Here is a 23494-nt window from a genome sequence, read left to right as displayed (position 1 = left end):
AGATAAAATTTTATTTATTCTAATTACTAAATCAGGAAAGTATATCAACATATTCAGTAAAAGTTTTCCAAAAATGTAAAAAAAAAACCTCTTCTGATTGACTGCTAGCTAATAAAAAATAACGTAGCCATTCAATCATTTCACAGCATTCTTGTCTATGAGTTACATGTGTTATTCTAGATTAGTTTTCTTTTTCAAGTTTTTGTACTTGCACACTTGCATCTTTGTTACTAAGTTAGCCTTTTTTGTTCTTGGAGAATGGGAAGTTTGACATACTTAGTGTGCTGTGGGCTGTAAACTATAGTATTGTTACAATTATGTGAGATCTATATGTTGTATTTTTACTTTCATGTATATGTGTATGAATATGTGGTATGTCCATGTGAAATTTATAGATGTACACTGTGTTGCTTAAAAACTCCAAAGGTGGCAATTTAAAGACTATTTCATTGCAAATAATGGCTTAATGCCTAAAACTGAACAGAGTCCTTCGCAAGGTAAATTAACCAGGGAAATATGCCAATTTTGACTTCATTTCCATCCTATTGAATGACTGCATTCATTCTCTTTAGATTTAAAGCTCTTCAATCTACTGTTCCTCAACACTCTTTATAGAATTCCAGCTTGCTTTTCACCTTTTAACAGTTTAACATAGATGGCTGGATCAAGTCCATTGTTCCAATTGTATGTAGCTTAAAAAGCTCTGCAGTATTTTACTCTTTCCATTGTATCTGGCTTCCCTGAGTGCTCTGCTCACTGCATTTTACTCCTACTCTCCCTGTTTTCTAAACCCATTTATGCCTATTCTTTCTCAAGACACTTGTTCGTCTGGGAGCTCAAATTGACTTCTCCGCATTCTATTTCCTTAACTAAAAATGCACCATTAAGGTTGATTGAACTCTTTTAAAGCACTTCATAAAAAAAAAAAAAAAAAAAAGAAAGACCATAAGAAAGTAGGCTACCAGTGTTTGTAAATACCTGTTCTCAGCCAAATTGATGGGAAGAAATAAGAAATAATTGGAAACTTAAAAATGTTATTGATATATTTTTTTATAGATTAGTCTCTTTTGGTTGTTCTTTGAGAAACATACTGGCAGAACATTTTGAGGAAAGGGGGCATTATGTTATAATTAAAGATGGATCAAATAGTACAGCCAAACTGTTAAAATTATCTAAAACATTTTCTAGAAAAAATGTTTTAAAATAAGCAAGTTGTAAAACATGCAGATCCCTGATTAAAATCTACAGTTTTTAAACCATATGATCTTATTTTTTTCTATTTAAAATATAGATACTGTTACTTAAAAATAGATGTAACCATAAATGGTTTACAAAAATAGGAAGATGATCACTAACCTTTTTTTCTCTTTGTAATGTTTAAAAATGTAACTCTACTGGTATGAAATACATTTAAACATTTGTAAGTTAATTAACAGAATTTTATTCAGAGCCTATGGGAACACTCTTATTTTAAATGATACAATATAAGGAAACATCTATTCTAATTTTAAACTTAGCATTTCAGAATCACATGTATTTTATATGGAAAATGATATTGATGAGTTGGCCTTTGATTTACTTAAGAGACCATATAGTTAAGGTATGGTCTAATACATAAAACATAAGTGATAAATAATGTGGTTTCAGATAATTACCACTTTCAAAGCTACTTCTGAGTTCCTTAGAATATACTATTCTATTTTGAGGTTACAGCATTTCATGTTTTGGCTATAAAATCATTCATTTTATCTTAATTATAAGGAAAAATCATAACCAAAACAAAATTTAAAGATAAAAAATGCACAGAGTTGGTCTGAGAAATGTCTTTTCAGTAGTTTACAAAGTATTTTTATTCAGAAATTAAAGACAAAGAATAATAAAGAATATTATAATTTATATTCTTATAAGATAAAAACTTCCAGAAATAAAATATTACTAATAAAATAACTGTGTGCTTCTTGCTGACCTAGTTCTAATAAAAGGCAGCTGTGAGCTAAAATTGTAATTTTGATACTTTTTTCTTTAAAAATATTTCAGCTGAGGTGCCTGGCTGGATCAGTGGGTAGAATATGTGACTCTTGATCTAGGGGTTGTAAGTTAGAGCCCCACGTTGGGTGTAGAGATTACTTTAAAAAAATCTTTAAAAATATTTTATTAGTGAAGGTAAATGCAGAGAGATGAATAAGAAGAGTAGTTAAGCACTTGGAGGTCATCCAGAAGCTCTAAGTATTATAGTAAAAGGAATAAAAAAAACCCAGCCAGTTTCTTTCTCATAAAAAGAACTGATTTGATCAGATTCATTGAATAACCAACAGAACTTGGCCGTAAGTGCTTGCTTCTACTCTTATAGAACTGTAAATAATTTACTTCTTTTTATGTAGGTAACATTTAATTGAAGCTAAGAGCCCATAGCATGACTAACAAACAGTAAGATCTAATGTTTAAAAACATTAAACAGTTTTTATAATGTATGAAGTATTATGAATAAAGAGTGAAATGGCATGTTACTTAAATGCAAGAATTATTTTAAAACTGGCCATGAGTGCCTGCAAACATACACATAGTGCATGCTAAATATTCTAGGCAAAAATATGTGCATGACCATAGTTAATTTTGTTGTCAACAATCAGAGAAGTCTAGAACAATACAAAAAGAAGTAAATAATAAAGTTCTTATTGGATAATTACTTTATTATGGTCAATCTTCATATACAGAAATCAGAAGATCACTTTGACATCATCTATATTCAGTTCAGCGTTACAGGCTCCTAACCTATAAAGTGCCCTAACTTTAGTTTTCAAGGTTGTTTGTGGAATTGTTTTTTTTTTTTTTTAATTTTTTTTTTCAACGTTTATTTATTTGTGGGACAGAGAGAGACAGAGCATGAACGGGGGAGGGGCAGAGAGAGAGGGAGACACAGAATCGGAAACAGGCTCCAGGCTCTGAGCCATCAGCCCAGAGCCCGACGCGGGGCTCGAACTCACGGACCGCGAGATCGTGACCTGGCTGAAGTCGGACGCTCAACCGACTGCGCCACCCAGGCGCCCCGTGGAATTGTTTTTTAATTTAAAACAAGTCTGTATTCATGCATATGACTGCATGCAAAATAAATCTGTCAGGACATTTGCTGGGGGCAAAGAACTAATTTTACTGTGGAATTTATGCATTTTCCTTAAGCTAAATATACTGGAAGAGGATGAATAGTTTATAGCTTTTCCATACATTAGGGCTCTACTACTGCTGATTACATATTAGTAATAATTTAATGTCAGTTCACTTGTAGTAATTGAAAAAGTAATGAATTTGGAGTGGAAAAAAACCTAGGATTTGGTATGATATCTACTCTTTTCCTTGAGCCAGTTTCTTTATCTATAAATGGAGACAATAAATGTCTTATCTACTTCATAGAGTGGTATTAGGATAAACTATGTAAAATATGGGCTAGTAGTTTGTAAATTTAAAGCACTATTTGCCTGTTTTGTGGTAATGAGTTGTGAGGTATGTTACAAATAGTTTGTAACTATAACTTAAAATTGCTCAGTTTGTGAATTACTTACTTAAATAATTTAGGGCAGATCTAAAGTCACTCCTAGGAGTGCCTGGGTAGTTCAATCAGCTGGGCATCAACTCAGCTCAGGTCATGATCTTGTGGTCCGTGGGTTCAAGCCCCGCATCAGGCTCTGTGCTGGCAGCTCAGAGCCTGGAGCCTGTATCTGATTCTTTGTCTCCCTCTCTCTCTCTGCCCTTCTCCCACTCCTGCTCTGTCTCTCTCAAAAATAAATAATAAAAAAAAACATTAAAAAAACATTAAAAAATAAAGTCATTCCTATAAAAACATCTCTTATGTTCAATTACATTCTTTTGTTTTGTTGAACAGGAAAGGGATGCAGTTATAGCTATTCTTTTATGAACTGCACATAACCAACAGTTTAACCTATCTAGGCATTTTCAGGGGATTATGTTGTATATCATGTCAGTGTCATCTGCCATCATGGCAGAAAAAAATTCAGAACTGTGCAAATTACCTTAGTAATGATCTTCCTCATTGCTTTTATATGAAATAATTTATCACGTTTTCCCATTTTTAAAATGTTTTTATTTATTGAGAGAGAGAGAGAGAGAGAGAGACAGAGCGCACGCGTGAGTGGGGGGAGGGAGAGGGAGACAGAGAGAGGGAGACACAGAATCTGAAGCAGGCCCCAGGCTCTGAGCTGTCAGCACAGAGCCCAACATGGGGTTGAACCTATGAACTGTGAGATCATGACCTGAGCTGAAGATGGACACTTAACCGACTGAGCCACCCAGGCGCCCCGATCACGTTTTATGTTAAAATGTTCTAAAGGTTGGATCTGTGTCTATTTTCTGTATGTCACCTAATAATGCCTAAATACATGTTAATATTTTTTAATGTTATTATCAAATTATGTATTATAAATTCATTTACTTCTTTCAGGAAATTCAGATGTAATTAAAAATTTATAAGAGAAATGATATCTCAAAATTTAACAATGTGTAGTACATAAAAATCAAATGATCATCTCAAGTATATTCCAAATGGATAGGAAAAATGGTTGGAGAAAATATGCTAAATGTTAAGTGGATGCTGAATAATGAGTTATGTTTTCCTGCTTTATACTTTTCTAATTCTTGTAAATTCTTTTTGTCTAGTGAAAGCCAGTTGCACTTATTTTTCCCACCAGATTTATTATTTGAAAAGGCAATTTTCATTATAAAAGTAACATATATTCAGTATTTCATTTATACATTATCATCAAAGAAAAAAAGCTGGCGATGCCAAGTTAGTAACAAAGAATGAAGAGCAGACACTCATCCAAACACTGTAAGGGAAGCAGTTGTTAAAACTAAAGGGCAAGAAAGACATCTTCTGGACATCATAAGAACTGCAGAGTTGTTTTTTAAACAAAGGATCTTATTTTCAGCTAAGAGTAACAGTTGTTTAAAAACCACACATTAAAAAGTATAAAATCAATCTGTATTGGATTTGAAATTTTAAGCATTACATGATTAAATCATAAGCATATATAGCATTTGAAGAAGAAAAGATACAATATTGCTGCAGACACATTGGAATTAGTTTCCAAAATATCTTTAAGCCTATTTCCAGGTAGATTAAAAAATACAAATATTTTAGTAAAAATTTATTTTCATGTAAGGAACATCTAAAATAGTATGAAAACTACATGCAGTGTTGAACCAATACTTGGAAAATTTTAGTAGAATAATTCATGAATTGTAGAGCCCATTTATATCAAAATATGATTGGCAATTTAGTCATTAATTTAAAGAGCTGTATCTAATAAAACAATCAAATTCAAAACCATATTTGATTTATTTGTGATGTGCCCTAGTACTATGCAGTGTAAAATTTTAGAAAAATTATTTCCAGTGAAATAAATTATTAAGGATCTCAAATTTAAAATTGTCCACTCAGTTTGAACATATGTTCTTTTTAGCCTCAAACTGCTTGTACACTATGGGTACAATTAACACATTTTGTATTTGAAATAGTGCTTTTTTATTCTTAGAGCACGAATGCCTGGTTGCACCTGCAGTTAGCCACTTTCAGGAAGTACTACTGATGCCCATAATTTGCATCTCTAAACAATTCTTAGGACAGATTTGGCGTAAGTGTACTTTTCCCCCAATTTTAGTCCTAAAAAACTAGTTTGTAATTCAATGAGCAAAGCTCAACTTGCTTTAGTAATAGCTGTGTTTGGTAAGAAATGTATACCTTAGTTCTTGTTAACTCCAAACGAACAGATATTCAACAAATAAAATATGCATATTTACTAGAATTACCTTCTCTTAGTATCTTCATATGACAGGCCACAATAAGAGTTTGTAACTAAATGCTTCCAATATCAGCACTAAATATTTGATTCTCTGGACTTTGTTTTACGCTACTTCTATCTTTTCAAATTGTAGGATATAATGGTTCATGATTTTTTTAATATAGAAATTCAAATGAATAATTAAGATAATCATAAAGAAAGTTTAAGAGAGGTGATATTAAAGTAAAATTCAACCAGGGTGACAGAAATTATCATCATATGGAACTGAAGTGCTTCAGTAAAATAAGTAACATGATTATCTTATATATTATATTTCCACCAACACTGTCTACTAATTTTGGTACAACTACTAAACAGAAATAGGTTTCTTGGTGTATATTCATTTCTCTTTAGGCAGTTACATTCGATTTGATCTTGGAAAGTGGCTGCCAGGAATTCTGTCAGAAATAAGATATTTATAAGTCAAAGAATATGACTTATTTTCCTAATGGATCAGCTACTTTAAGGTCATTCGGCAGTAAATAATTTCTGTAATTTATATGTGTTCAATTCCAAAAAGACAGTGCAGTAGAGAAAATGATCCTATTTTTGGACATTTAAAAATCAGGTTATCCTGAGGACTGATAATAGGAAGGAAGTCAGTACATCAGGAGCCAGGCCTACACTAGATCTGCTGTTGAGTAGGTCACTAATAGATGAATTGGAGCTTGGATCCAAAGAAGCTGGGGGACAGGTAATAACTGGAAATCTAGGCAGACAGGTGTTGAACAGAGTGGATTCTTAATGAGAAGTAGCAGGTTCTTAGGCACTGAGCTGGCCTCCAGGGAGAGGGTCCAGACTGGAGGAGAGGCAAGTCAGAACTACAAGAAGAGGTTTGAAGAATCGACAAAATTCTCAGTGTTTCGTGATTTCAGAGTTGAATTTATCTTGTTGTTCAAAATGTAAGTGAATCATGTTGCACATTTAGTGAGAAGTGACTTCAGAGACAATATAATTACAAGTGTTTACTTCAGTGTTCCCTCATGTAAGCATAGGTGAGCACTATTCTACCTTGATAGCCATTTCTAAGTCTTTTTGAATTATGAAGTAAATATACTGGACTTTGGGAAAGGTTTTGTGAATGTGGGAGAAGCCTTATGCTATCTGACAGCTTCTCCCTGCTCTCAGTAAATAAATAATAGTATTCAATAATGTTTTCTATTTTTATACATGACTAGCAAATTTGGGGAGTTTTTTTTTAATGATGAGAAATGATGTTAAAACACAGAATAGTTTACCTTCCCTCATCTGGGTTGCTCTGGTACATTTGTGTAGTTGGAGATGTCATATTCTGATGTGATAAAAGAGACGGAGAGGGATCTATTCCTCTGAGTTGCCGAAAAGCTATTTCTGCATGGATGCTCCGAGGATTATTTGTTAGAGTCCTTGCATTCTTGTTTTTTTTGTCTGAAATTAGGAATTGTGAAAAAATGAGAAGCAGTAAGTAATGAAATGAATTAAGTAATAAAGCTTGGCTGCCCTTGAGCTGAATGTATCCTGTACATATTTCATAACATGAATTTAAAATTTTAAATAAAATTATGGAATTGGAATATATTTCTAGCACTCAATGCTGCTTAAATGTCTGAGTTAGCGAATCTATTTGATTATTTCTAGGTAATTTTTAAAAATATAAATATCTAGAGCTGTGTGCTGTAATAAATGTACAGACAAAGTGACCATAATTTTTCAAAATAAAAATTGGGGCAACATAGTCAGAAGATAGGAGAGAAATTATAAGACTTTTTAAGAAAAACCTCAAATATAGTCACAGACAAATTTTGAAGACAGATCTGAGGACGTTATGGAGATGAATTCAGGATTGAACTAGTGCCAGGAAAAAAAAAAGATATTGATGCCATTCCCGAAGAGGACATTGTACTGTTAAGGAGGCTAAAAATTTGGTATGTCCTATTTTACTAATAGTTATATTTATCAGACAGAAGCATAAAAGTTCTCACCGTGACTAAAATCTTAAAGCCATTTAGTATGTAGAAGTATGAAAAATAAGTTAAAAAATAACATCTTAACAAAGTAAATGATTTGGGGTTTCTTTTAACTGAGTTTCTTCTTGAAATAATCACACAGAACAATATACTATTCTTGGTAGGCTCTTAGATCATTTTATAAATTCATGATGTTCAATTTTATTGCCACCAGTGGTCCCAAGCAAAGTGGAATGTTACAGGGAATGGAAGAGGTGAGCCCTGAGAGGAGTGGCTATCCCCACTTTCACCAACAAGATAACCAGTGAAGATATGGAATTAGGGAATAGGTTTGATCTAAGCCTGAATTAAAATGTGTGTAATTGGGGCGCCTGGGTGGCGCAGTCGGTTAAGCGTCCGACTTCAGCCAGGTCACGTTCTCGCGGTCCGTGAGTTCGAGCCCCGCGTCAGGCTCTGGGCTGATGGCTCAGAGCCTGGAGCCTGTTTCCGATTCTGTGTCTCTCTCTCTCTCTGCCCCTCCCCCGTTCATGCTCTGTCTCTCTCTGTCCCAAAAAATAAATAAACGTTGAAAAAAAAAATTTAAAATGTGTGTAATAGAAGGATACATTTCCATGCCCTGTCCTTTTAATATACTCCCTCCTTTCGAGCTGTACTTCTTGAAACTTTTCTCTAGTATTAGCTGCATGCTTTACTTGTGGTTTCAAGGATAAAATCCGATCTTCTCTTTGTACCCCAAGAATCTGTTGTCACAGATATTTTTAAACCTCTGATTTCTACTTTTAGCAGGATGTACAAAAGAATTGGTTTTAGCAGTTATATGCTATGAAATACATAAAATGAAACAAAACCTTTGAAAATACATAATTCAGAAAATAATTGTGCAAGTATCACAAAGTTCACATTACAAGCAAATGTTTAGTTACAAAATATTAGTAGTTGAACAAAACTCCCCAAAACTATAGACTCTAAAGTCAGAATGGCCACATGAAACTTGAACAAACATGCAATTTTAGGAAATGTAAATTTAAAAATGCAATTTTACGTAGTATTAGAAATCAAAGCGAGATTTTTGTTTCAAATGAAGTGTTTGTTTGCTTTTACGTTCATTCTGAAACTTTTTGTCAAAATACCTTCAGCTTCAGGAGTTAAAGTGAAGTCAGATCCCAAGTAATGGCTAAATCCACTAGGCAGAATTACATTTGTTATCTTCATGGGAGGAGCTTTCACTTGGCCAAATGACCCACCATCCATTGGACAGTTGGTAACAGGAATGAGCTACATAATAAAATAAAACCAGTTAAGAATGTCTCATTTCCAAAACTCAGATCAATAGATTTCGTCCTTACTGCAAGCCCCACTTGATAATTTAAAAATTTTTAGGTCAGGAGTTATATGCCTAAACTGAGTTGGTATGAGGCAGAAACTGAAACAGTCTTTTGAACCCTTAACCTCTCTCAGAACCTTATGTTCTGTCTTTTCAGATTGTACTGTACTCATCACTAGTATGACGGCATCTCCCTCTCTCCATAGGATCTCAATGAGGTAAGTGTAGAATCAAGAAAATGAGAATTAAACTTTTTCTCCTTTGTAACATTTCTTTTTTTTTCTTTTTCTTCTTTTCTCTTCTCTTCTCTTTCTCTTCTCTTTTCTTTTCTTTTCTTTTCTTTTTTCTTCTCTTTTCTTTTTTACTGAGCAGGAATTTCTAGATAGTAAGCATTATATCTTCAACATCTTTATAATCCTCATATTACCTCATCAGGTGCCTTGCAGTTAATTAGTTTTTCAAAAACAAGTAAATAAATGGGGACTAAGAAAAGCATCTTATAACAATCACTTAATGAATGTGCTAACTCTCTAAATGGTGTTTACATTTTAAGTTAGTTGAGGATTAAGAGGCTTTTAAAAGAATTTCAGGAATCAGCAAACAGAGGAGACAAGTATTTTAGGCTGGAGACTCTTGGTTTCCCTAGAAATTTATGCTTGCTCTGTCTTAAGACTGACCTTGTTTATACTTTTAAAAATATGAATTCTGAATATATGAGTCAACTTACTTAGAAATATAAGTGTTTGCCATTAGTGTAAAATGGCCAATTACCCTGTTTTAATAAGTGTCAACAAGAATGCAGCTTTGTAATGAGCACTAAAGTATCAGGCTTTTTACTAAAGATGCTCAGTCCCAAATTCCCTAACTAATTCCTTTTTAGAGTTTCTTCCCATCACTAATCTAGAATGTTGTCAAATTTTCTTCTGAAACCAAAAGGACCAAAATGTTTTGGTTTAAAGGACAACTTTAGAGTTAATTATCTTTACTTGCTCTTAAAAAAGAAAGAACAGCAGTAACTGAAAGAAAAATGAATTAGACTGAAGTGATAAACTTGAAAAAGGATTGTTTTTGTGTCTTCTGAATAGCTAAAAGAAATGATGGCTCAATTTTATCCTAGCCATGAAAATAAACATTGTTATTGAATCTTAAAATAGATTTCTCTGGGCCACTTGGCTGGCTCAGTTGGAAGAGCATGTGACTCTTGATCTTGGGGTCATGAGTTCAGGCCCTACATTGGCTGTAGAGATCAATTAAAAATAAATAAATACGGGTGCCTGGGTGGCTCGGTCGGTTAAGCGTCGACTTTGGCTCAGGTCTCAATCTCACCATTTGTGGGTTCGAGCCCCGTGTCTGACTCTGTGCTGACAGCTCAGAGCCTGGAATCTGCTTTGGATTCTGTCTCCTTCTCTCTCTGCCCCTCCCCCACGTGTGTGTGTGTGTGTGTGTGTGTGTGTGTGTGTGTGCTGTCTCTCAAAAATAAACATTATAAAATTTTAAAGATCTAAAAAAGGATTTCTCTAAAATAAAGACTTTGGATATCCCCCTTATTTTATTAACCATGTATAGACAAATCAAAAAATAATTTTTAATAAAATGCTTACATATAGAATAAGTGGAAAAATAATTAAGTTTTTTTATATGGCACTGATTCAAATGGCAAGAATACATGTCTAGATTCACTCAAGGCATATTATCATATCATATATAGTAATGGGAAAAATCTGAGTTCACTATATGATAAATAGAAAAGAATAACCAAGAAGCAAATCCTTTAGTAAAATACTTATCGACTAAAATTTGAGTTTGTGTATTTTTTCTGCTACATGAAACTAATAAAAAAATATATATGGAAATTAGGATCTTTAAAGTTTCTCTAAGTGATTTCTTTATATGTAATTTGGTGAATTTATATGTAATTTTTCAAATTAGCCAACATTACCTTAAAATACAATTTATAAATTGTAATGTGACAGTTTTTATAGTTCTCTCACCTGGAGCCCTCACATATGTGGTATGGGAGGCAGAATAGTGCCCCCCCCCAAAAAAAAAGATGTCCACATTGAATTTCCAAAACCTGTGAATATATTACCTTACATGACAAAAGGGACTTTGCAGACATAATTACATTGGATTTTGAGGTGAGGAAATGATCTTTGATTATCTAGGTGGTCTCAGTACAATCACAAGAGTCCTTATAAGAAGGAGGGGAGTCAGGAGGGTCAGAGATAGAGAAGATGTACAGATGGAATCAGAAGTGGAAGTGATGCTATTGCTGGAAGAGGACCGTGAGCCAAGGAATGCAGATAACTTCCAGAAGTTTGAAAAGGCAAAGAACAAATTCTCTCCTTGAGCTCCAGAAGAAATATAGGAGTCACTGCCTGTGTTTAGCCCTGTAAGACCAGTTTTTGGACTTCTGACCTCTAGAATTATAAGATAATAAATTTGTGTTGTTTCAAGCCACTAAATTTGAGTAATTTATTACAGCAGCAGTGGGAAACTCAAGTTTCCTTTAGTTTTCCACTTCTGGAAGTAAGAAATGACTTGCTCCAGGAATATAAAATAGAGAGGGGAAAGGAGCCTTAGATCACTGACCTAAATTTTATTTGATTATTTGCTCTCTTTTGAAAGACTAGGACCTGTGACAGTAATTTCAGTAGATCACATTAGATGGTGCTCTTTCTTAGTTAAGTCATACAAATTAGTAGCTAAGATCTGTTTTCACAAAGCATAATTTTTAGAATAATTTTTATAGATATAACCTACAAATGAACCACTTCCTTTGGCTATTGTAGTTAATACTTATTAACACTGTACAACCTTAAGTCTTGCAGGTCTCTGTGACTACTTTGACCTATAATAGAAGCTCCTTGGTTAACCAAAAAATGTCAAGGTTGATGAAAAAAATCAGGGAATAACTAAGAATTGTATATATAATTCATGTTTATTTTTTAGATGTATTTAAAAAAATTTTAAGTTAATTTTATTTATTTTGAGAGAGAGAGAGAGCAAGCAGGGGAGGGACAGAGAGAGAGGGAAATAGAATCCCAAACAGCCTCTCCACCATCAGCACAAAGCCCGATGCAGGGTTTGAATTCACAAACCATGAGATCATGACCTGAGCTGAAATCAAGAGTCAGATGCTTAACTGACTAAGCCACCCAGGCACCCCTATTTTTTAGTCATAAAACATAAATGTACATGCGCTCATGAATCTTGTGATGGCTGAGGCCTTTTCTGTAAGAGTCCCTTGATTGGTATTTTATCTCATTGTTCTTAGATAAAGCTATCCTTAATGTTTTGCCTACAACTTCCAGTTTTGGTTTCTTTAAAGTAGTAAGAATTTAAAGACATGTGGAGAAAATTTGAACACAAGAATTTTTAAAATAATTTTCCCACATATTGTGTTTGAATTTTTATAATTTTCTCCCATTTTTTACAAGATTTTCCTCCTAACCTATTTGACACTATTTGTGTGTGTGTGTGTGTGTGTGTGTGTGTGTGTGTGTGTGTACGTGTGTGATTGATCTTTATCCAGATTTTCCAAAGTACCCTATTTTGGTTATCATAGAAATATACAAATAGTAATTTAAAATTTGCATTTATAGGGGCACCTGGGTGGCGCAGTCGGTTAAGCGTCCGACTTCAGCCAGGTCACGATCTCGCAGTCCGGGAGTTCGAGCCCCGCGTCAGGCTCTGGGCTGATGGCTCAGAGCCTGGAGCCTGTTTCCGATTCTGTGTCTCCCTCTCTCTCTGCCCCTCCCCGTTCATGCTCTGTCTTTCTCTGTCCCAAAAATAAACGTTGAAAAAAAAATTAAAAAAATAAAATTTGCATTTATAGCATATCTGGCTTTTTAAGATAAAAGAACTGACATATAAGTTTTTGACAAAACAGCCAGCTCTTGATAAATGTGTAAATCTGCTGAAGGCAGAAGTGGGCTAGAGAAGAGCCTTCTAGTATCAAACTTCCAGTGTGCTCTGGGAATCGATTTATTTTACAGAATGGATGGAGAGTGCTGGGTAATCCATTGATTAAGTAAAAGCATCTATGGTAATCTTCTTTTCTTTTCAATATGAGTTTCAAAAGTGTTATTTGTTAACTGACTGATGTCCTTGCTCTCTGGCTTTCACTTACTTTAGAGGTTCACTTACCTTCTTAACTGCCCCACCCTAGTCTAGGTCTTCATAATCTCTAAAAGCCTCTTAACTGGTTTCCCTGCTTCCAGCCTCTTCTTTCTCAAATCTTGCAAAGGCACAGCTCTAATAAGGTTACTTCTTTGTTCAAAAACTATAGCTTTTCTGGGTTAAGTTTAGTCTTTGGAGGATGGTCATGAAGAATCCTGGTGGCCAAGGACAGAATTTCCTAATGGTATGCTTTGTGGCTTCTCTCTCTAAACTCTTTCATGTCATGGTCAGATACCTTTTTAGCGTTCACGGGTAAAAGGCACAATTATTCTGGCCGACAAGAAAGAAGCACACATCTCCCTTGTTAGATGAACTACATAGTCCAGAGTGTTGAGGTCAGAATTCCTTCCTTCCCTTCCTATCTGCTAAACTGAAAGAGTTTGTTAGTTTCTGTTTATAGAAGTGATATGTTATAGTTTCTTACCTTCTAGCATTATCTCATATATTGAGCAAGAGGTACACAGATTTTATTTTATTTTATTTTTAATATTATTTATTTTGAGAGAGAAAGCAGGGAGGGGCAGAGAGAGAGGGAGACAGAGGATCTGAAGCAGTCTTCTTGCTGTCAGCCCAAAGTCTGACGTGGGCTTAAAGTCACAAACCGTGAGATCATGACCTGAGCCGAAATCAAGAGTTGGGCACTTAACCAACTGAGCCATCCAGGCACCCCAAGATTTTAAATAATTTTCTTTATATCAAACTACATTATTAGAAAAAGGAGCTTCCCTGGAATTTGCATGTATGTATATGCTCTATTCACCAGATCAAGATGCTTTTGATAGTAATCACTAAAATAGATACTAAAATAGTCTACCAGAACATCATAGCCCAGATTTACCCAGTAAATTGGTTTTAATTTGTTAATAATGATATATTTTAAAAGGAAAAGTACAAATAATAGAAGTATTACCGAAGTTTTCTTTGCTTGTAGTTCAGAGAATTGAAATTCAGCTTTTGCCCTGTCATCTGAATTCACAGGTATTCCGTCTAACATCTGTAAGTTAGGCAGCCGAAATATGAGCATGTGGCGATGTAGTGTTTTTCTGCAAATCTGAATAAAGTTAAAAATAACAATGTATTTCTTAAAAAAACTTTTATTTCAAAGATTAACCTTTATAGAGAAAGAAATTTAACCTGGGCACCAAAAATGACAGATAATAGCTAATTTGTAGTGTTAGCTGATACAAATATGAGCTCCCTTTTTGAAAGATTTCTCAATTTCTTGTTATACTAAATGAAGATTAGAACTTTTTTGTTAACCAAGACTACCATTTAGACGTGTAGTCTCTTTTTAGAGTATATAATATTGTTCATTAACTACAGGCAATCTCAACTCATGAATAGGATTATGCTATAAAAATTCATTTATGAGTAATTACTTTGAAACTTATATGGTATTTTCCCATAGGCACTGTCCAGTTGAATTCAGTACACATCTGTTGGATCGTATAATCCATCCCTTCATAGTTTGTCAGCCTACTCTGAAAAATATTTGCATGTGTACATAAGAAGGTATATAGGAAGAGTTAACATAGTAGGCCTGAAACTGTTATCTTTAGAAAGGTCTGCTTGCAAGGATAGCTCTTGACTAGTTTTTGGTACTTGGATTTTGGAAGTGTTCCCACCATTCTTTAACTGATTAAAGGTAGTTCACTGTGCCTAGACTGCTTACCCAAATGATATGATTTATGGTCAACTTGCTTTCCTTCTGGGAGTCTGGAGTTTTGGTATGTGATGGGCATTGGGTACATATGTGACCAACTTCCAACAAAATTCTTGAATGCTAAGTGTAGTGGAATTTCCTGGGTAGAAACATAAACACATGTTGCTGCATTTTTGTTGCTGGGTGAAGAGTATGTACTATGTGACCCTTCTCTCCCTCATGGGAGAGAAAGAGCATAAGGAAGCCTACTTATCAATTCTCCAGACTCCACCTGTGTCTTTTTTCTTCATCACCTGGCTGTGAATCCTCACTATGTCATTTAATAAATTTTAGCCATGAGTACAATGATATGCTAAGTCCCTTGAGTTCTTTTAGCAAATCTCTGAATGTGGGGGTGTTCTTGGGGGACTGACAGCAAAGAAAAAGTATATAGCACATCTTGTGATCATGAAGAAGAGACAAAAAGAGACAAATTTTCATCAAAGGGGAATGAATAAACAATCTATTTTATTATTATTTTTTTTTGAGAGAGAGAGAGAGAGAGAAAGAGTGTGAGTGGGGGAGGAGGAGAAAGGTAAAGGGAGGAGACAGAATCTCAAGCAGGCTCCATGCCCAGTGTGGATCCCGAAGCAGGGCTCGCCCTCAAGACCTGAGCTGAAACAAGAGTTGGACGCTTAACTGACTGAACCACCCAGGCATGCCAACAATCTATTTTTTTCTAATGTAGTGTATATATATATAATAGAGGTTTAAAAAATGAACCACATTATAGGCCAGAAAGAAAGTCTTATAAATACCAAAGAATGTATAGACTGTCTCCTCTGACCAAAACACAGTAACAGAAATAAATGACAAAGAGATAACAAAAAACGCTTCATAGGTTTGAAATTCACACACACACACACACACACACACACACACACACCTCTCAATCATTCATGGAATAAAGAAGAAATCTTTTGGAGACTAGATTTTAAGAAATAAAGAACAGGAAAAATACTACATATCAAAACTTTTAATATGCTGCTAAGCAGTGTTTTGAAACCTAAAAATGAACTAGACATCCTACTTAAGAATTTTTTTTAAAGTAAATTCCCTTTTAACAATATTTTTTCTTCTGATCTGTGAGCATGGGATTTTTTTTTTCATTTCATTGTGTCATCTTTAACTTCTTTCATCAGTGTTTTATAGTTTTCAGAGTACAGGTCTTTCATCTCTTTGGTTAGGTTTAGTCCTAGGCATCTTATTGTTTTTGGTGCAATTTTAAATGGGATAGATTCCTTAATTTCTCTTTGTGTTGCTTCAGCATTGGTGTATAGAAATGCAACAGATTTCTGTATATTGATTTTGTACCCTGCAACTTTCCTGAATTCATTTCACAGTTCTAGCAGTTTTTTGGTGGAGTTTTTCAGGTTTTCTATATGGAGTATCATGTCATCAGCAAATAGTGAAAGTTTTACTTCTTCCTTGCTCATCTGGATTCCTCATTCTTTTTGTTACCTGATTGCTGTGGCTAGGAAATCTAGTACTGTGTTAAATAACAGTGGTGAAAGTGGACATTCCTGTCTTGTTCCTGACCATAGAGGAAAAGCTCTCAGTATTTCCCCATTGAGGATGATATTGGGTGTGGGTTTTTCATAGATGGCCTTTATTACATTGAGGTATGTTACCTCTAAACCTACTTTGTGTCGGGTTTTTTTATCATGAATGGATGTACTTTGTCAAATACTTTTTCTGTATCTATTGAAATGATCAGATGGTTCTTATCCTTTCTTTTATTAATGTGATGTATTTGCAAGTATTGAACCATCCTTGCAACCCAGGAATGAATCTCACTTGATGGTGAATTATTTTTTTTAATGTATTGTTGGATTTGGTTTGCTAGTACTTTGTTGAGGATATTTGCATCTATGCTTATCTCTGTTTATCAGAGATATTGGAGTGTAGTTCTTTTTTGTGTTTGGCGTCTTTATCTGGTTTTGATATCTGGTCAGGGTAATGCTAAGCTCAAAGAATAAATTTAGAAGTTTTCTTTTCTTTTGTATTTTTTGGAATAGTTTGAGAAGAATGGGTACTAACTCTTCATTAAATGTTTGGTAGAATTCACCTGTGAAGCCATCTGATCCTGGACTTTTGTTGAAGTTTTTTGATTACTGAGTCAATGTCTTTGCTGGTTATTGGTCTGTCCAAATTTTCTATTTCTTCCTGTTTCACTTTTGGTAATTAATATGTTTCTAGAAATTTATTCATTTCTTCTAGGTTGTCCAATTTCTTGGCATACAATTTTTCATAATATTGTCTTATAATTATATTTCTGTGGTGTTTGTTGTCATTTTTCCTCTCTCATCTGTGACTTTATTTATTTGGGTCCTTTCTTTTTTCTTTTTGATGAGTCTGACTAGAGGTTTATCAATTTTATTAATTTTTTTCAAAGAACTACCTCCTGGTTTCATCGATATGTTCTATTATTTTTTTAGTTTCTATATCTTTTATTCTGCTCTAAACTTTATTTTTTCCTTCCTTCTGCTGGCTTTGAGCTTCATTTGTTGTTCTTTTTGTAGCTCCTTCAGTTTAAGGTTAAGTTGTTTATTTGAGATTCTTTTTTCTTGCTTCTTAAGGTAGACCTATGTTGCTATCTACTTCCCTCTTAGAACCACTTTTGCTGCACCCCAAAGATTTTGGACTGTTATGTTGTCATTTTCATTTGTTTCCATGTATTTTTTAAAGAAAATTTTTTTTAATGTTTATTTATTTTTGGGACAGAGACAGACAGAGCATGAATGGAGGAGGGGCAGAGAGAGAGGGAGACACAGAATCGGAAGCAGGCTCCAGGCTCTGAGCCATCAGCCCAGAGCCTGACGCGGGCTCGAACTCACGGACCGTGAGATCGTGACCTGAGCCGAAGTCGGACGCTCAACTGACTGAGCCACCCAGGCGCCCCTCCATGTATTTTTAAATTTATTTTTTTATTTTCTGGTTGACCACTCATTGTTTAGTAGCATGTTATTTAACTTCTATTTATTTGTGGTCTATCCAGATTTTTTTCTTGTGGTTGACTTCTAGTTTCATAATGTTGTGGTCAGAAAAGGTGCATGGTATAATTTTGATCTTCCTAAATTTGGTGAACCTGTTTTGTGGCCTAATATGTGATCTGTTCTGGAGAATGTACAGGTGCACTTGAAAAGAATCTGTATTCTGCTGTTTTAAGGTGGAATGTTCTGGATATATCTGTTAAGTTCATCAAGTCCTGTGTGTTATTATTCAAAACCATTGTTTCCTTGTTGATTTCTGTTTAGATGATCATGTCCATTGATGTAAGTGGGATGTTAAAGTCCCCTACTATTATTGTATTATTATCAGCTAGTCCCTCTATGTTTGTTATTAATTGTTTTATGTAATTGAGTCCTCCCATGTTGGATGCATAAATATTTACAATTGTTATATCTTCTTATTGGATTATCCCCTTTATTATTATATAGTGCCCTCTTTGTCTCTTGTTAAAATGTCTATAATAACCAAAGCAATATATGTTTTAATGCAAGTCGTATCAAAATACCAACAGCATTTTTTTACAGAGCTAGAACAACAATCCTAAAATTTGTATGGAACCACAAAGACATTTAAAAGCCCAAGAAATCTTGAAAAATAAAAGCAAAGCTGGAGGGATCACAATTTGGACTTCAAGTTATATTACAAAGCTGTATAATCAAAACAGTATGGTATCAGCATAAAAAATAGACACATAGATCAATGGAACATAACAGAAAACCTAGAAATGAACGCACAATAATATGGTTAATTAATCTACAACAAAGCAGAAAAGAATATCCCATGGAAAAAGACAGTCTTTTTAACAAATGGTTTGGGAAAACTTGACAGCTACATGCAAAAGAATGGAACTGGACCACTTTCTTACACCATACACAAAAATAAATTCAAAATGAATTAAAAAACTTAAATGTGAGATCTGAAACAATAAGAATCCTAGAAGAGAACACAGGGGCAGTAATTTATTTGACATTGGCCACAGCAACTTCTTTTTAGATATGTCTCTTGAGGCAAAGGAAACAAAAGCAAAATAGACTAATGGGACTACACCAAAATGAAAAGCTTCTGCACAGCAAAGGAAACAACCAATAAAGCTAAAAGAGAACCTACTGAAGGGAGAAGATATTGCAAATGACATATCCAATAAAGGGTTAGCATCCAAAATATATAGAGAGCGTGTAAAACTCAACACCCCAAAACAAATAATCTAATTAAAAATGTGCAGAAGGACATTTTTCCAGAGAAGACATATAGATGGCCAACAGGCACATGAAAAGATGCTGAATATCACTCATCATCAGGGACATGCAAATCAAAACCTGTCCTAGTGGCTAAAATCAACAACACAGGAAACAATGACTGTTGGTGAGGATGTGGAGAAAGGGGAACCCTCTTGCACTGTTGCTGGGAATGCAAACTGATGCAGCCCCTCTGGAAAACAGTTGTAGAGGTTCCTCAAAAAGTTAAAAATAGAACTACCTGATGATCCAGCAATCACACTACTGGATATTACCTAAAGAATACAGAAACACTAATTCAAAGGGATATATGCATCCTGATGTTTGCAGCTAGCATCATGTACAATAGTCAAATTATGGAAACAGCCATCAATTGACTTATCAATTGATGAATGGATATAAAGATGTCACACCACACACACACACACACACACACACACCACACACACAGAGGAATGTTACTCAGCCATAAAAAAGAATGAAATCTTGCCATTTGAAATGACATGGATGGACCTAGAGAGTATACTGTGAAGTGAAATACGTCAGGCAGAGAAAGCCAAATACCATATGATTTCCACTCATATGTGGAATTTAAGAAAAAATGAGCAAAGGGGTAAAAAGAGAGACAAGTAAAGCAAGAAACAGGACTCTTAACTATAGAGAACAATCAGATGGTTACCAGAAGGGAGGTGGGGTGGGGAATGGGTTTTAAATAGGGGATGGGGATTAAGAAGTGCACTTGTAATGAGCATCAGGTTATGTATTTAAGTGTGGAATCACTACATTGTACAACTGCAACCACTATAACACTGTATGCCAACTAACTGGAAGTTAAAATAAAAACTTAAAACAAATAAAAGCTGAACCACAGAATCAGTATTATGCTAAAAATAGTTTTAATAATAATGTTAAAAATGTTTAAAAAAAGTAAACTCCAAGAAACTGAAAGATGGAAACAAGGGTAGGGCTTAGTGAAATAAAAAAACAAAAATAAACCACTTGATAAATCCAAAACATGGTTCTTTGGAGATACTAATACGATAAACAAAATATCTTTAAGCAGACTACAAGAATAAAAGAGGAGAAAAGTAAAATCAACAAATTTAGGTATAAAAAAGGTGACGAAACATAAATAGAGGACATTTTTAAAATTCAGGAGATATATTATATAGTAATACATTTAAAATTTATAAAAAATTACAAGTTTATAGAAGAATATAACTCTTCTCAATACTGACTTTTGAAGAAATAGAAAACGTTACTAGATTTTATAGCCATTAAAGAATTTGAATAAGTAGTTTAAACCTAACTTCAAAAAATATTGAGCCCAGAGTCAAATGAATGAATTTTTCTTTTTTTTTAAAAAAAATTTTTTTTTCAACGTTTTTATTTATTTTTGGGACAGAGAGAGACAGAGCATGAACGGGGGAGGGGCAGAGAGAGAGGGAGAACAGAATCAGAAACAGGCTCCAGGCTCTGAGCCATCAGCCCAGAGCCGACCCCAGGCTCAAACTCACTGACCGCGAGATCGTGACCTGAGCTGAAGTCGGACCGCTTAACTGACTGAGCCAACCCAGGCACCCCCTTTTTTTTTTTAATTTTTTTTTTTAACGTTTATTTATTTTTGGGACAGAGAGACAGAGCATGAACGGGGGAGGGGCAGAGAGGAATTTGTCTTATGTATGCTAATTCATAGACTAGCAAGAGAGAGAGGGAGAGAGTTCCCAGTTAATTTTATGAGGCAAGAACAACCTTGATGAATTTAAAAGAATAGCATAAGAAGATAATTATAGGATAACTTTACTTATTTCCATAAATACAGATATACTACATGAAATCTTGGCAAACTGAATCCAGCAAAGCATAAAACATGACCAAATAAATAGTATTCAGCACTGGATTAATGACAGTTTAACACTGGAGTCTTAATATAATTTACATATTAACAGATTAAGGAGAAAAACAGAATTGCCAATTAGTCAAAATCCAATGACCATTCATGATAAAAACAGGTAGTAAACTGCAATTAGAAAGGAGCTTCCTTGGGGCCCCCGGGTTGCTCAGTTGTTTGAACGTCTGACTATTGGTTTCGACTCAGGTCATCATCTCATGATTCCTGAGTTGGAGCCCAGCGTTGACTCCACGCATATGGTGGGAGCCTACTTAGGATTCTCCTCTCTCCCTCTCTCACTGCCCCTCCCCCACTTGTACGGTCTCTCTCAGGAATAAATAAACTTAAAAAAAGGAGCTTCTTTAAAATGTTGAAGATTATCTACCATAATGTACAAAAACTCATATTAATAGTAACCAATTTAGAAGCATTTTGAAGTCAATAACCTACTATCAATGCTTCATTCAACACTGTACTAGAGGGTCCTAGTCAACACACTAAGCAAAGAAAATTTAAAAAATGTAAGGATGGAAAGAATAATAGTCATTATTTTGTAGATAATATGATAGTCACAGAGAAAATCCAACAAAATTTCCAATCCATTAGAACTAAAAAGAGAGTTCATTCAACAAGGTCCTAGATAAAGAGTAGCATGCAAAATCAGAACAATGCAAAAATCAGAATTGCTGTACTTCAGCCACAAATAATTAGGAAAATGTAAAAAGATATTGTTCAAAGTAGCTATTAAAACAACAGACATAAATCAAACCATAGATGATTAAAACTTTTAGGAGGAAAAACTATAAATTTTATGAAGAACATAAAATAAATGTAGGGACATTCACGCTTATGAATGGGAAGTCTAAATACTACAAATATTAGGGGAGACTCTATTATTACTTCTTTCTTGGTGGAAATAGCTCTGTGATGTGGCACTAGTGGGCTCTCTCAACCCCTCACCTTCCACCAAGAGGAGCAGGGTGACTTAATGATAAACCTGGGAAGGTTAGGACTGGGCTGTTAGCTCTTGTCTTTCCTGTCTTGGGAAGGAATTTATTGCTAGGAGAATGCTGCTGTTCTCCCAGCAGAAGCTCTCCTCCTATGCGGAAGAATTCACCTCAAGCATTCCCTGTTACCAGGTGATGATGATTGCTATTTCTGGGATCTGTTAGCACGCCCATTGGCTTTCTCACGAGGTAAGCAAAGTATTTTCACCTCTCTATCTGCCACTGTCATATTGTCAATTTGTTCAGATGTTAGGTAAATAAAACTGCTACCTATTTAATCCTTCCAAAGCCTCCAACAGGAAAATATGGCAATTTATCCCCAAATTAATTATATATTCAATACAATCCAATTAAAATGTCAATAGACTCTCACATAGCTTTCAAAAGCTGTTTCCTTAACTTATAGGAAGTGTAAAGGGCCAAGAACAGCCACGACAGTGAAGAAAGAAAAGAGGAGAAGGAGGAAGAGAAGGAAAATTGGAGGTGCTTATTCTCCTGGACACCAAAACTAATATAAAACTTTAATAATTAACACAGTATAATACGGTACAGGGATTGACAGTAGTCCATGAATACAACATAGACTCCGGAAACAGATCCTTTTATATGTGAAATGGAAGATTATATTAAACAAGTTGTAAGAGGACAGTATTCAATAAATTGTGCTTGGATAAACTGTCTATACATATGGGAACAGATAAAAATTCTCAATATAAAAAGTAATATATACAACTATAAATAAATTAACTGATAAATTAGAAAATAACATACTCACTGGATGCCATAAACTGTTAAGCTATTGAGAGAAGAGATACCATCAAGTTTTTCCAGTTCTGTCATATCCTGTTCCAAAGTTAATAGTTATTATTTGGTTAGATCCAAAATCTTCAATATACACTGATTTGAAGTAATCATATGTAAGTGTTGGACTACAGCTAGCTCATGGCGAATTCTCCAAAGTGAGCTTGAGTGACAAATCCTGTAATGTTGATAAGGACAGATCTATGTACAATAATTCAAAATGCATGATTGGTAAAGACAATATTCTAACATGGGATATAGGCCATATAGCAGCACTGCAAGAAAAGACAAATTTCTTCTCAGAAAGTTATGATCTAAAGCTGAGATTATAGTTGGTTAATTCCCCAGAGGATTGACCCAGAAGTGTGGAAAAGAAGGTGAATCCAGTCTAAATAATTTTAAACACACCTTAGCCATAAAGGCACATGTGATACTGAATGGACTGCATCTGATACACTTTCTGGGAGTATTATAGTTGAAAAACTATTTTTCTGGTTGAATGACTTGTCTTCTGTAGGATGGGATTATTTAACATTGTCTAT

General features: G+C 34.5%; 1 protein-coding gene across 1 annotated transcript in view; it reads right to left on the bottom strand.

Annotated features, from left to right (window-relative positions):
• Positions 1-6162: 6162 nt before the first annotated feature.
• LRRC9 (leucine rich repeat containing 9) overlaps positions 6163-23494 on the bottom strand; it is a 104440-nt gene continuing 87108 nt past the window's right edge. The window contains 5 exon segments of the mRNA XM_032593363.1: positions 6163-6250; positions 7091-7259; positions 8929-9073; positions 14215-14355; positions 22923-22994. Coding sequence (XP_032449254.1) covers positions 6211-6250; positions 7091-7259; positions 8929-9073; positions 14215-14355; positions 22923-22994 — 567 coding nt within the window. The 3' untranslated portion in view covers positions 6163-6210.

Source organism: Lynx canadensis, chromosome B3, assembly GCF_007474595.2.
Source record: "Lynx canadensis isolate LIC74 chromosome B3, mLynCan4.pri.v2, whole genome shotgun sequence".
NCBI lineage: Eukaryota > Metazoa > Chordata > Mammalia > Carnivora > Felidae > Lynx > Lynx canadensis.
Note: the sequence above shows the minus strand (reverse complement) of the source record. Positions and strands in the feature narration are given on the sequence as shown.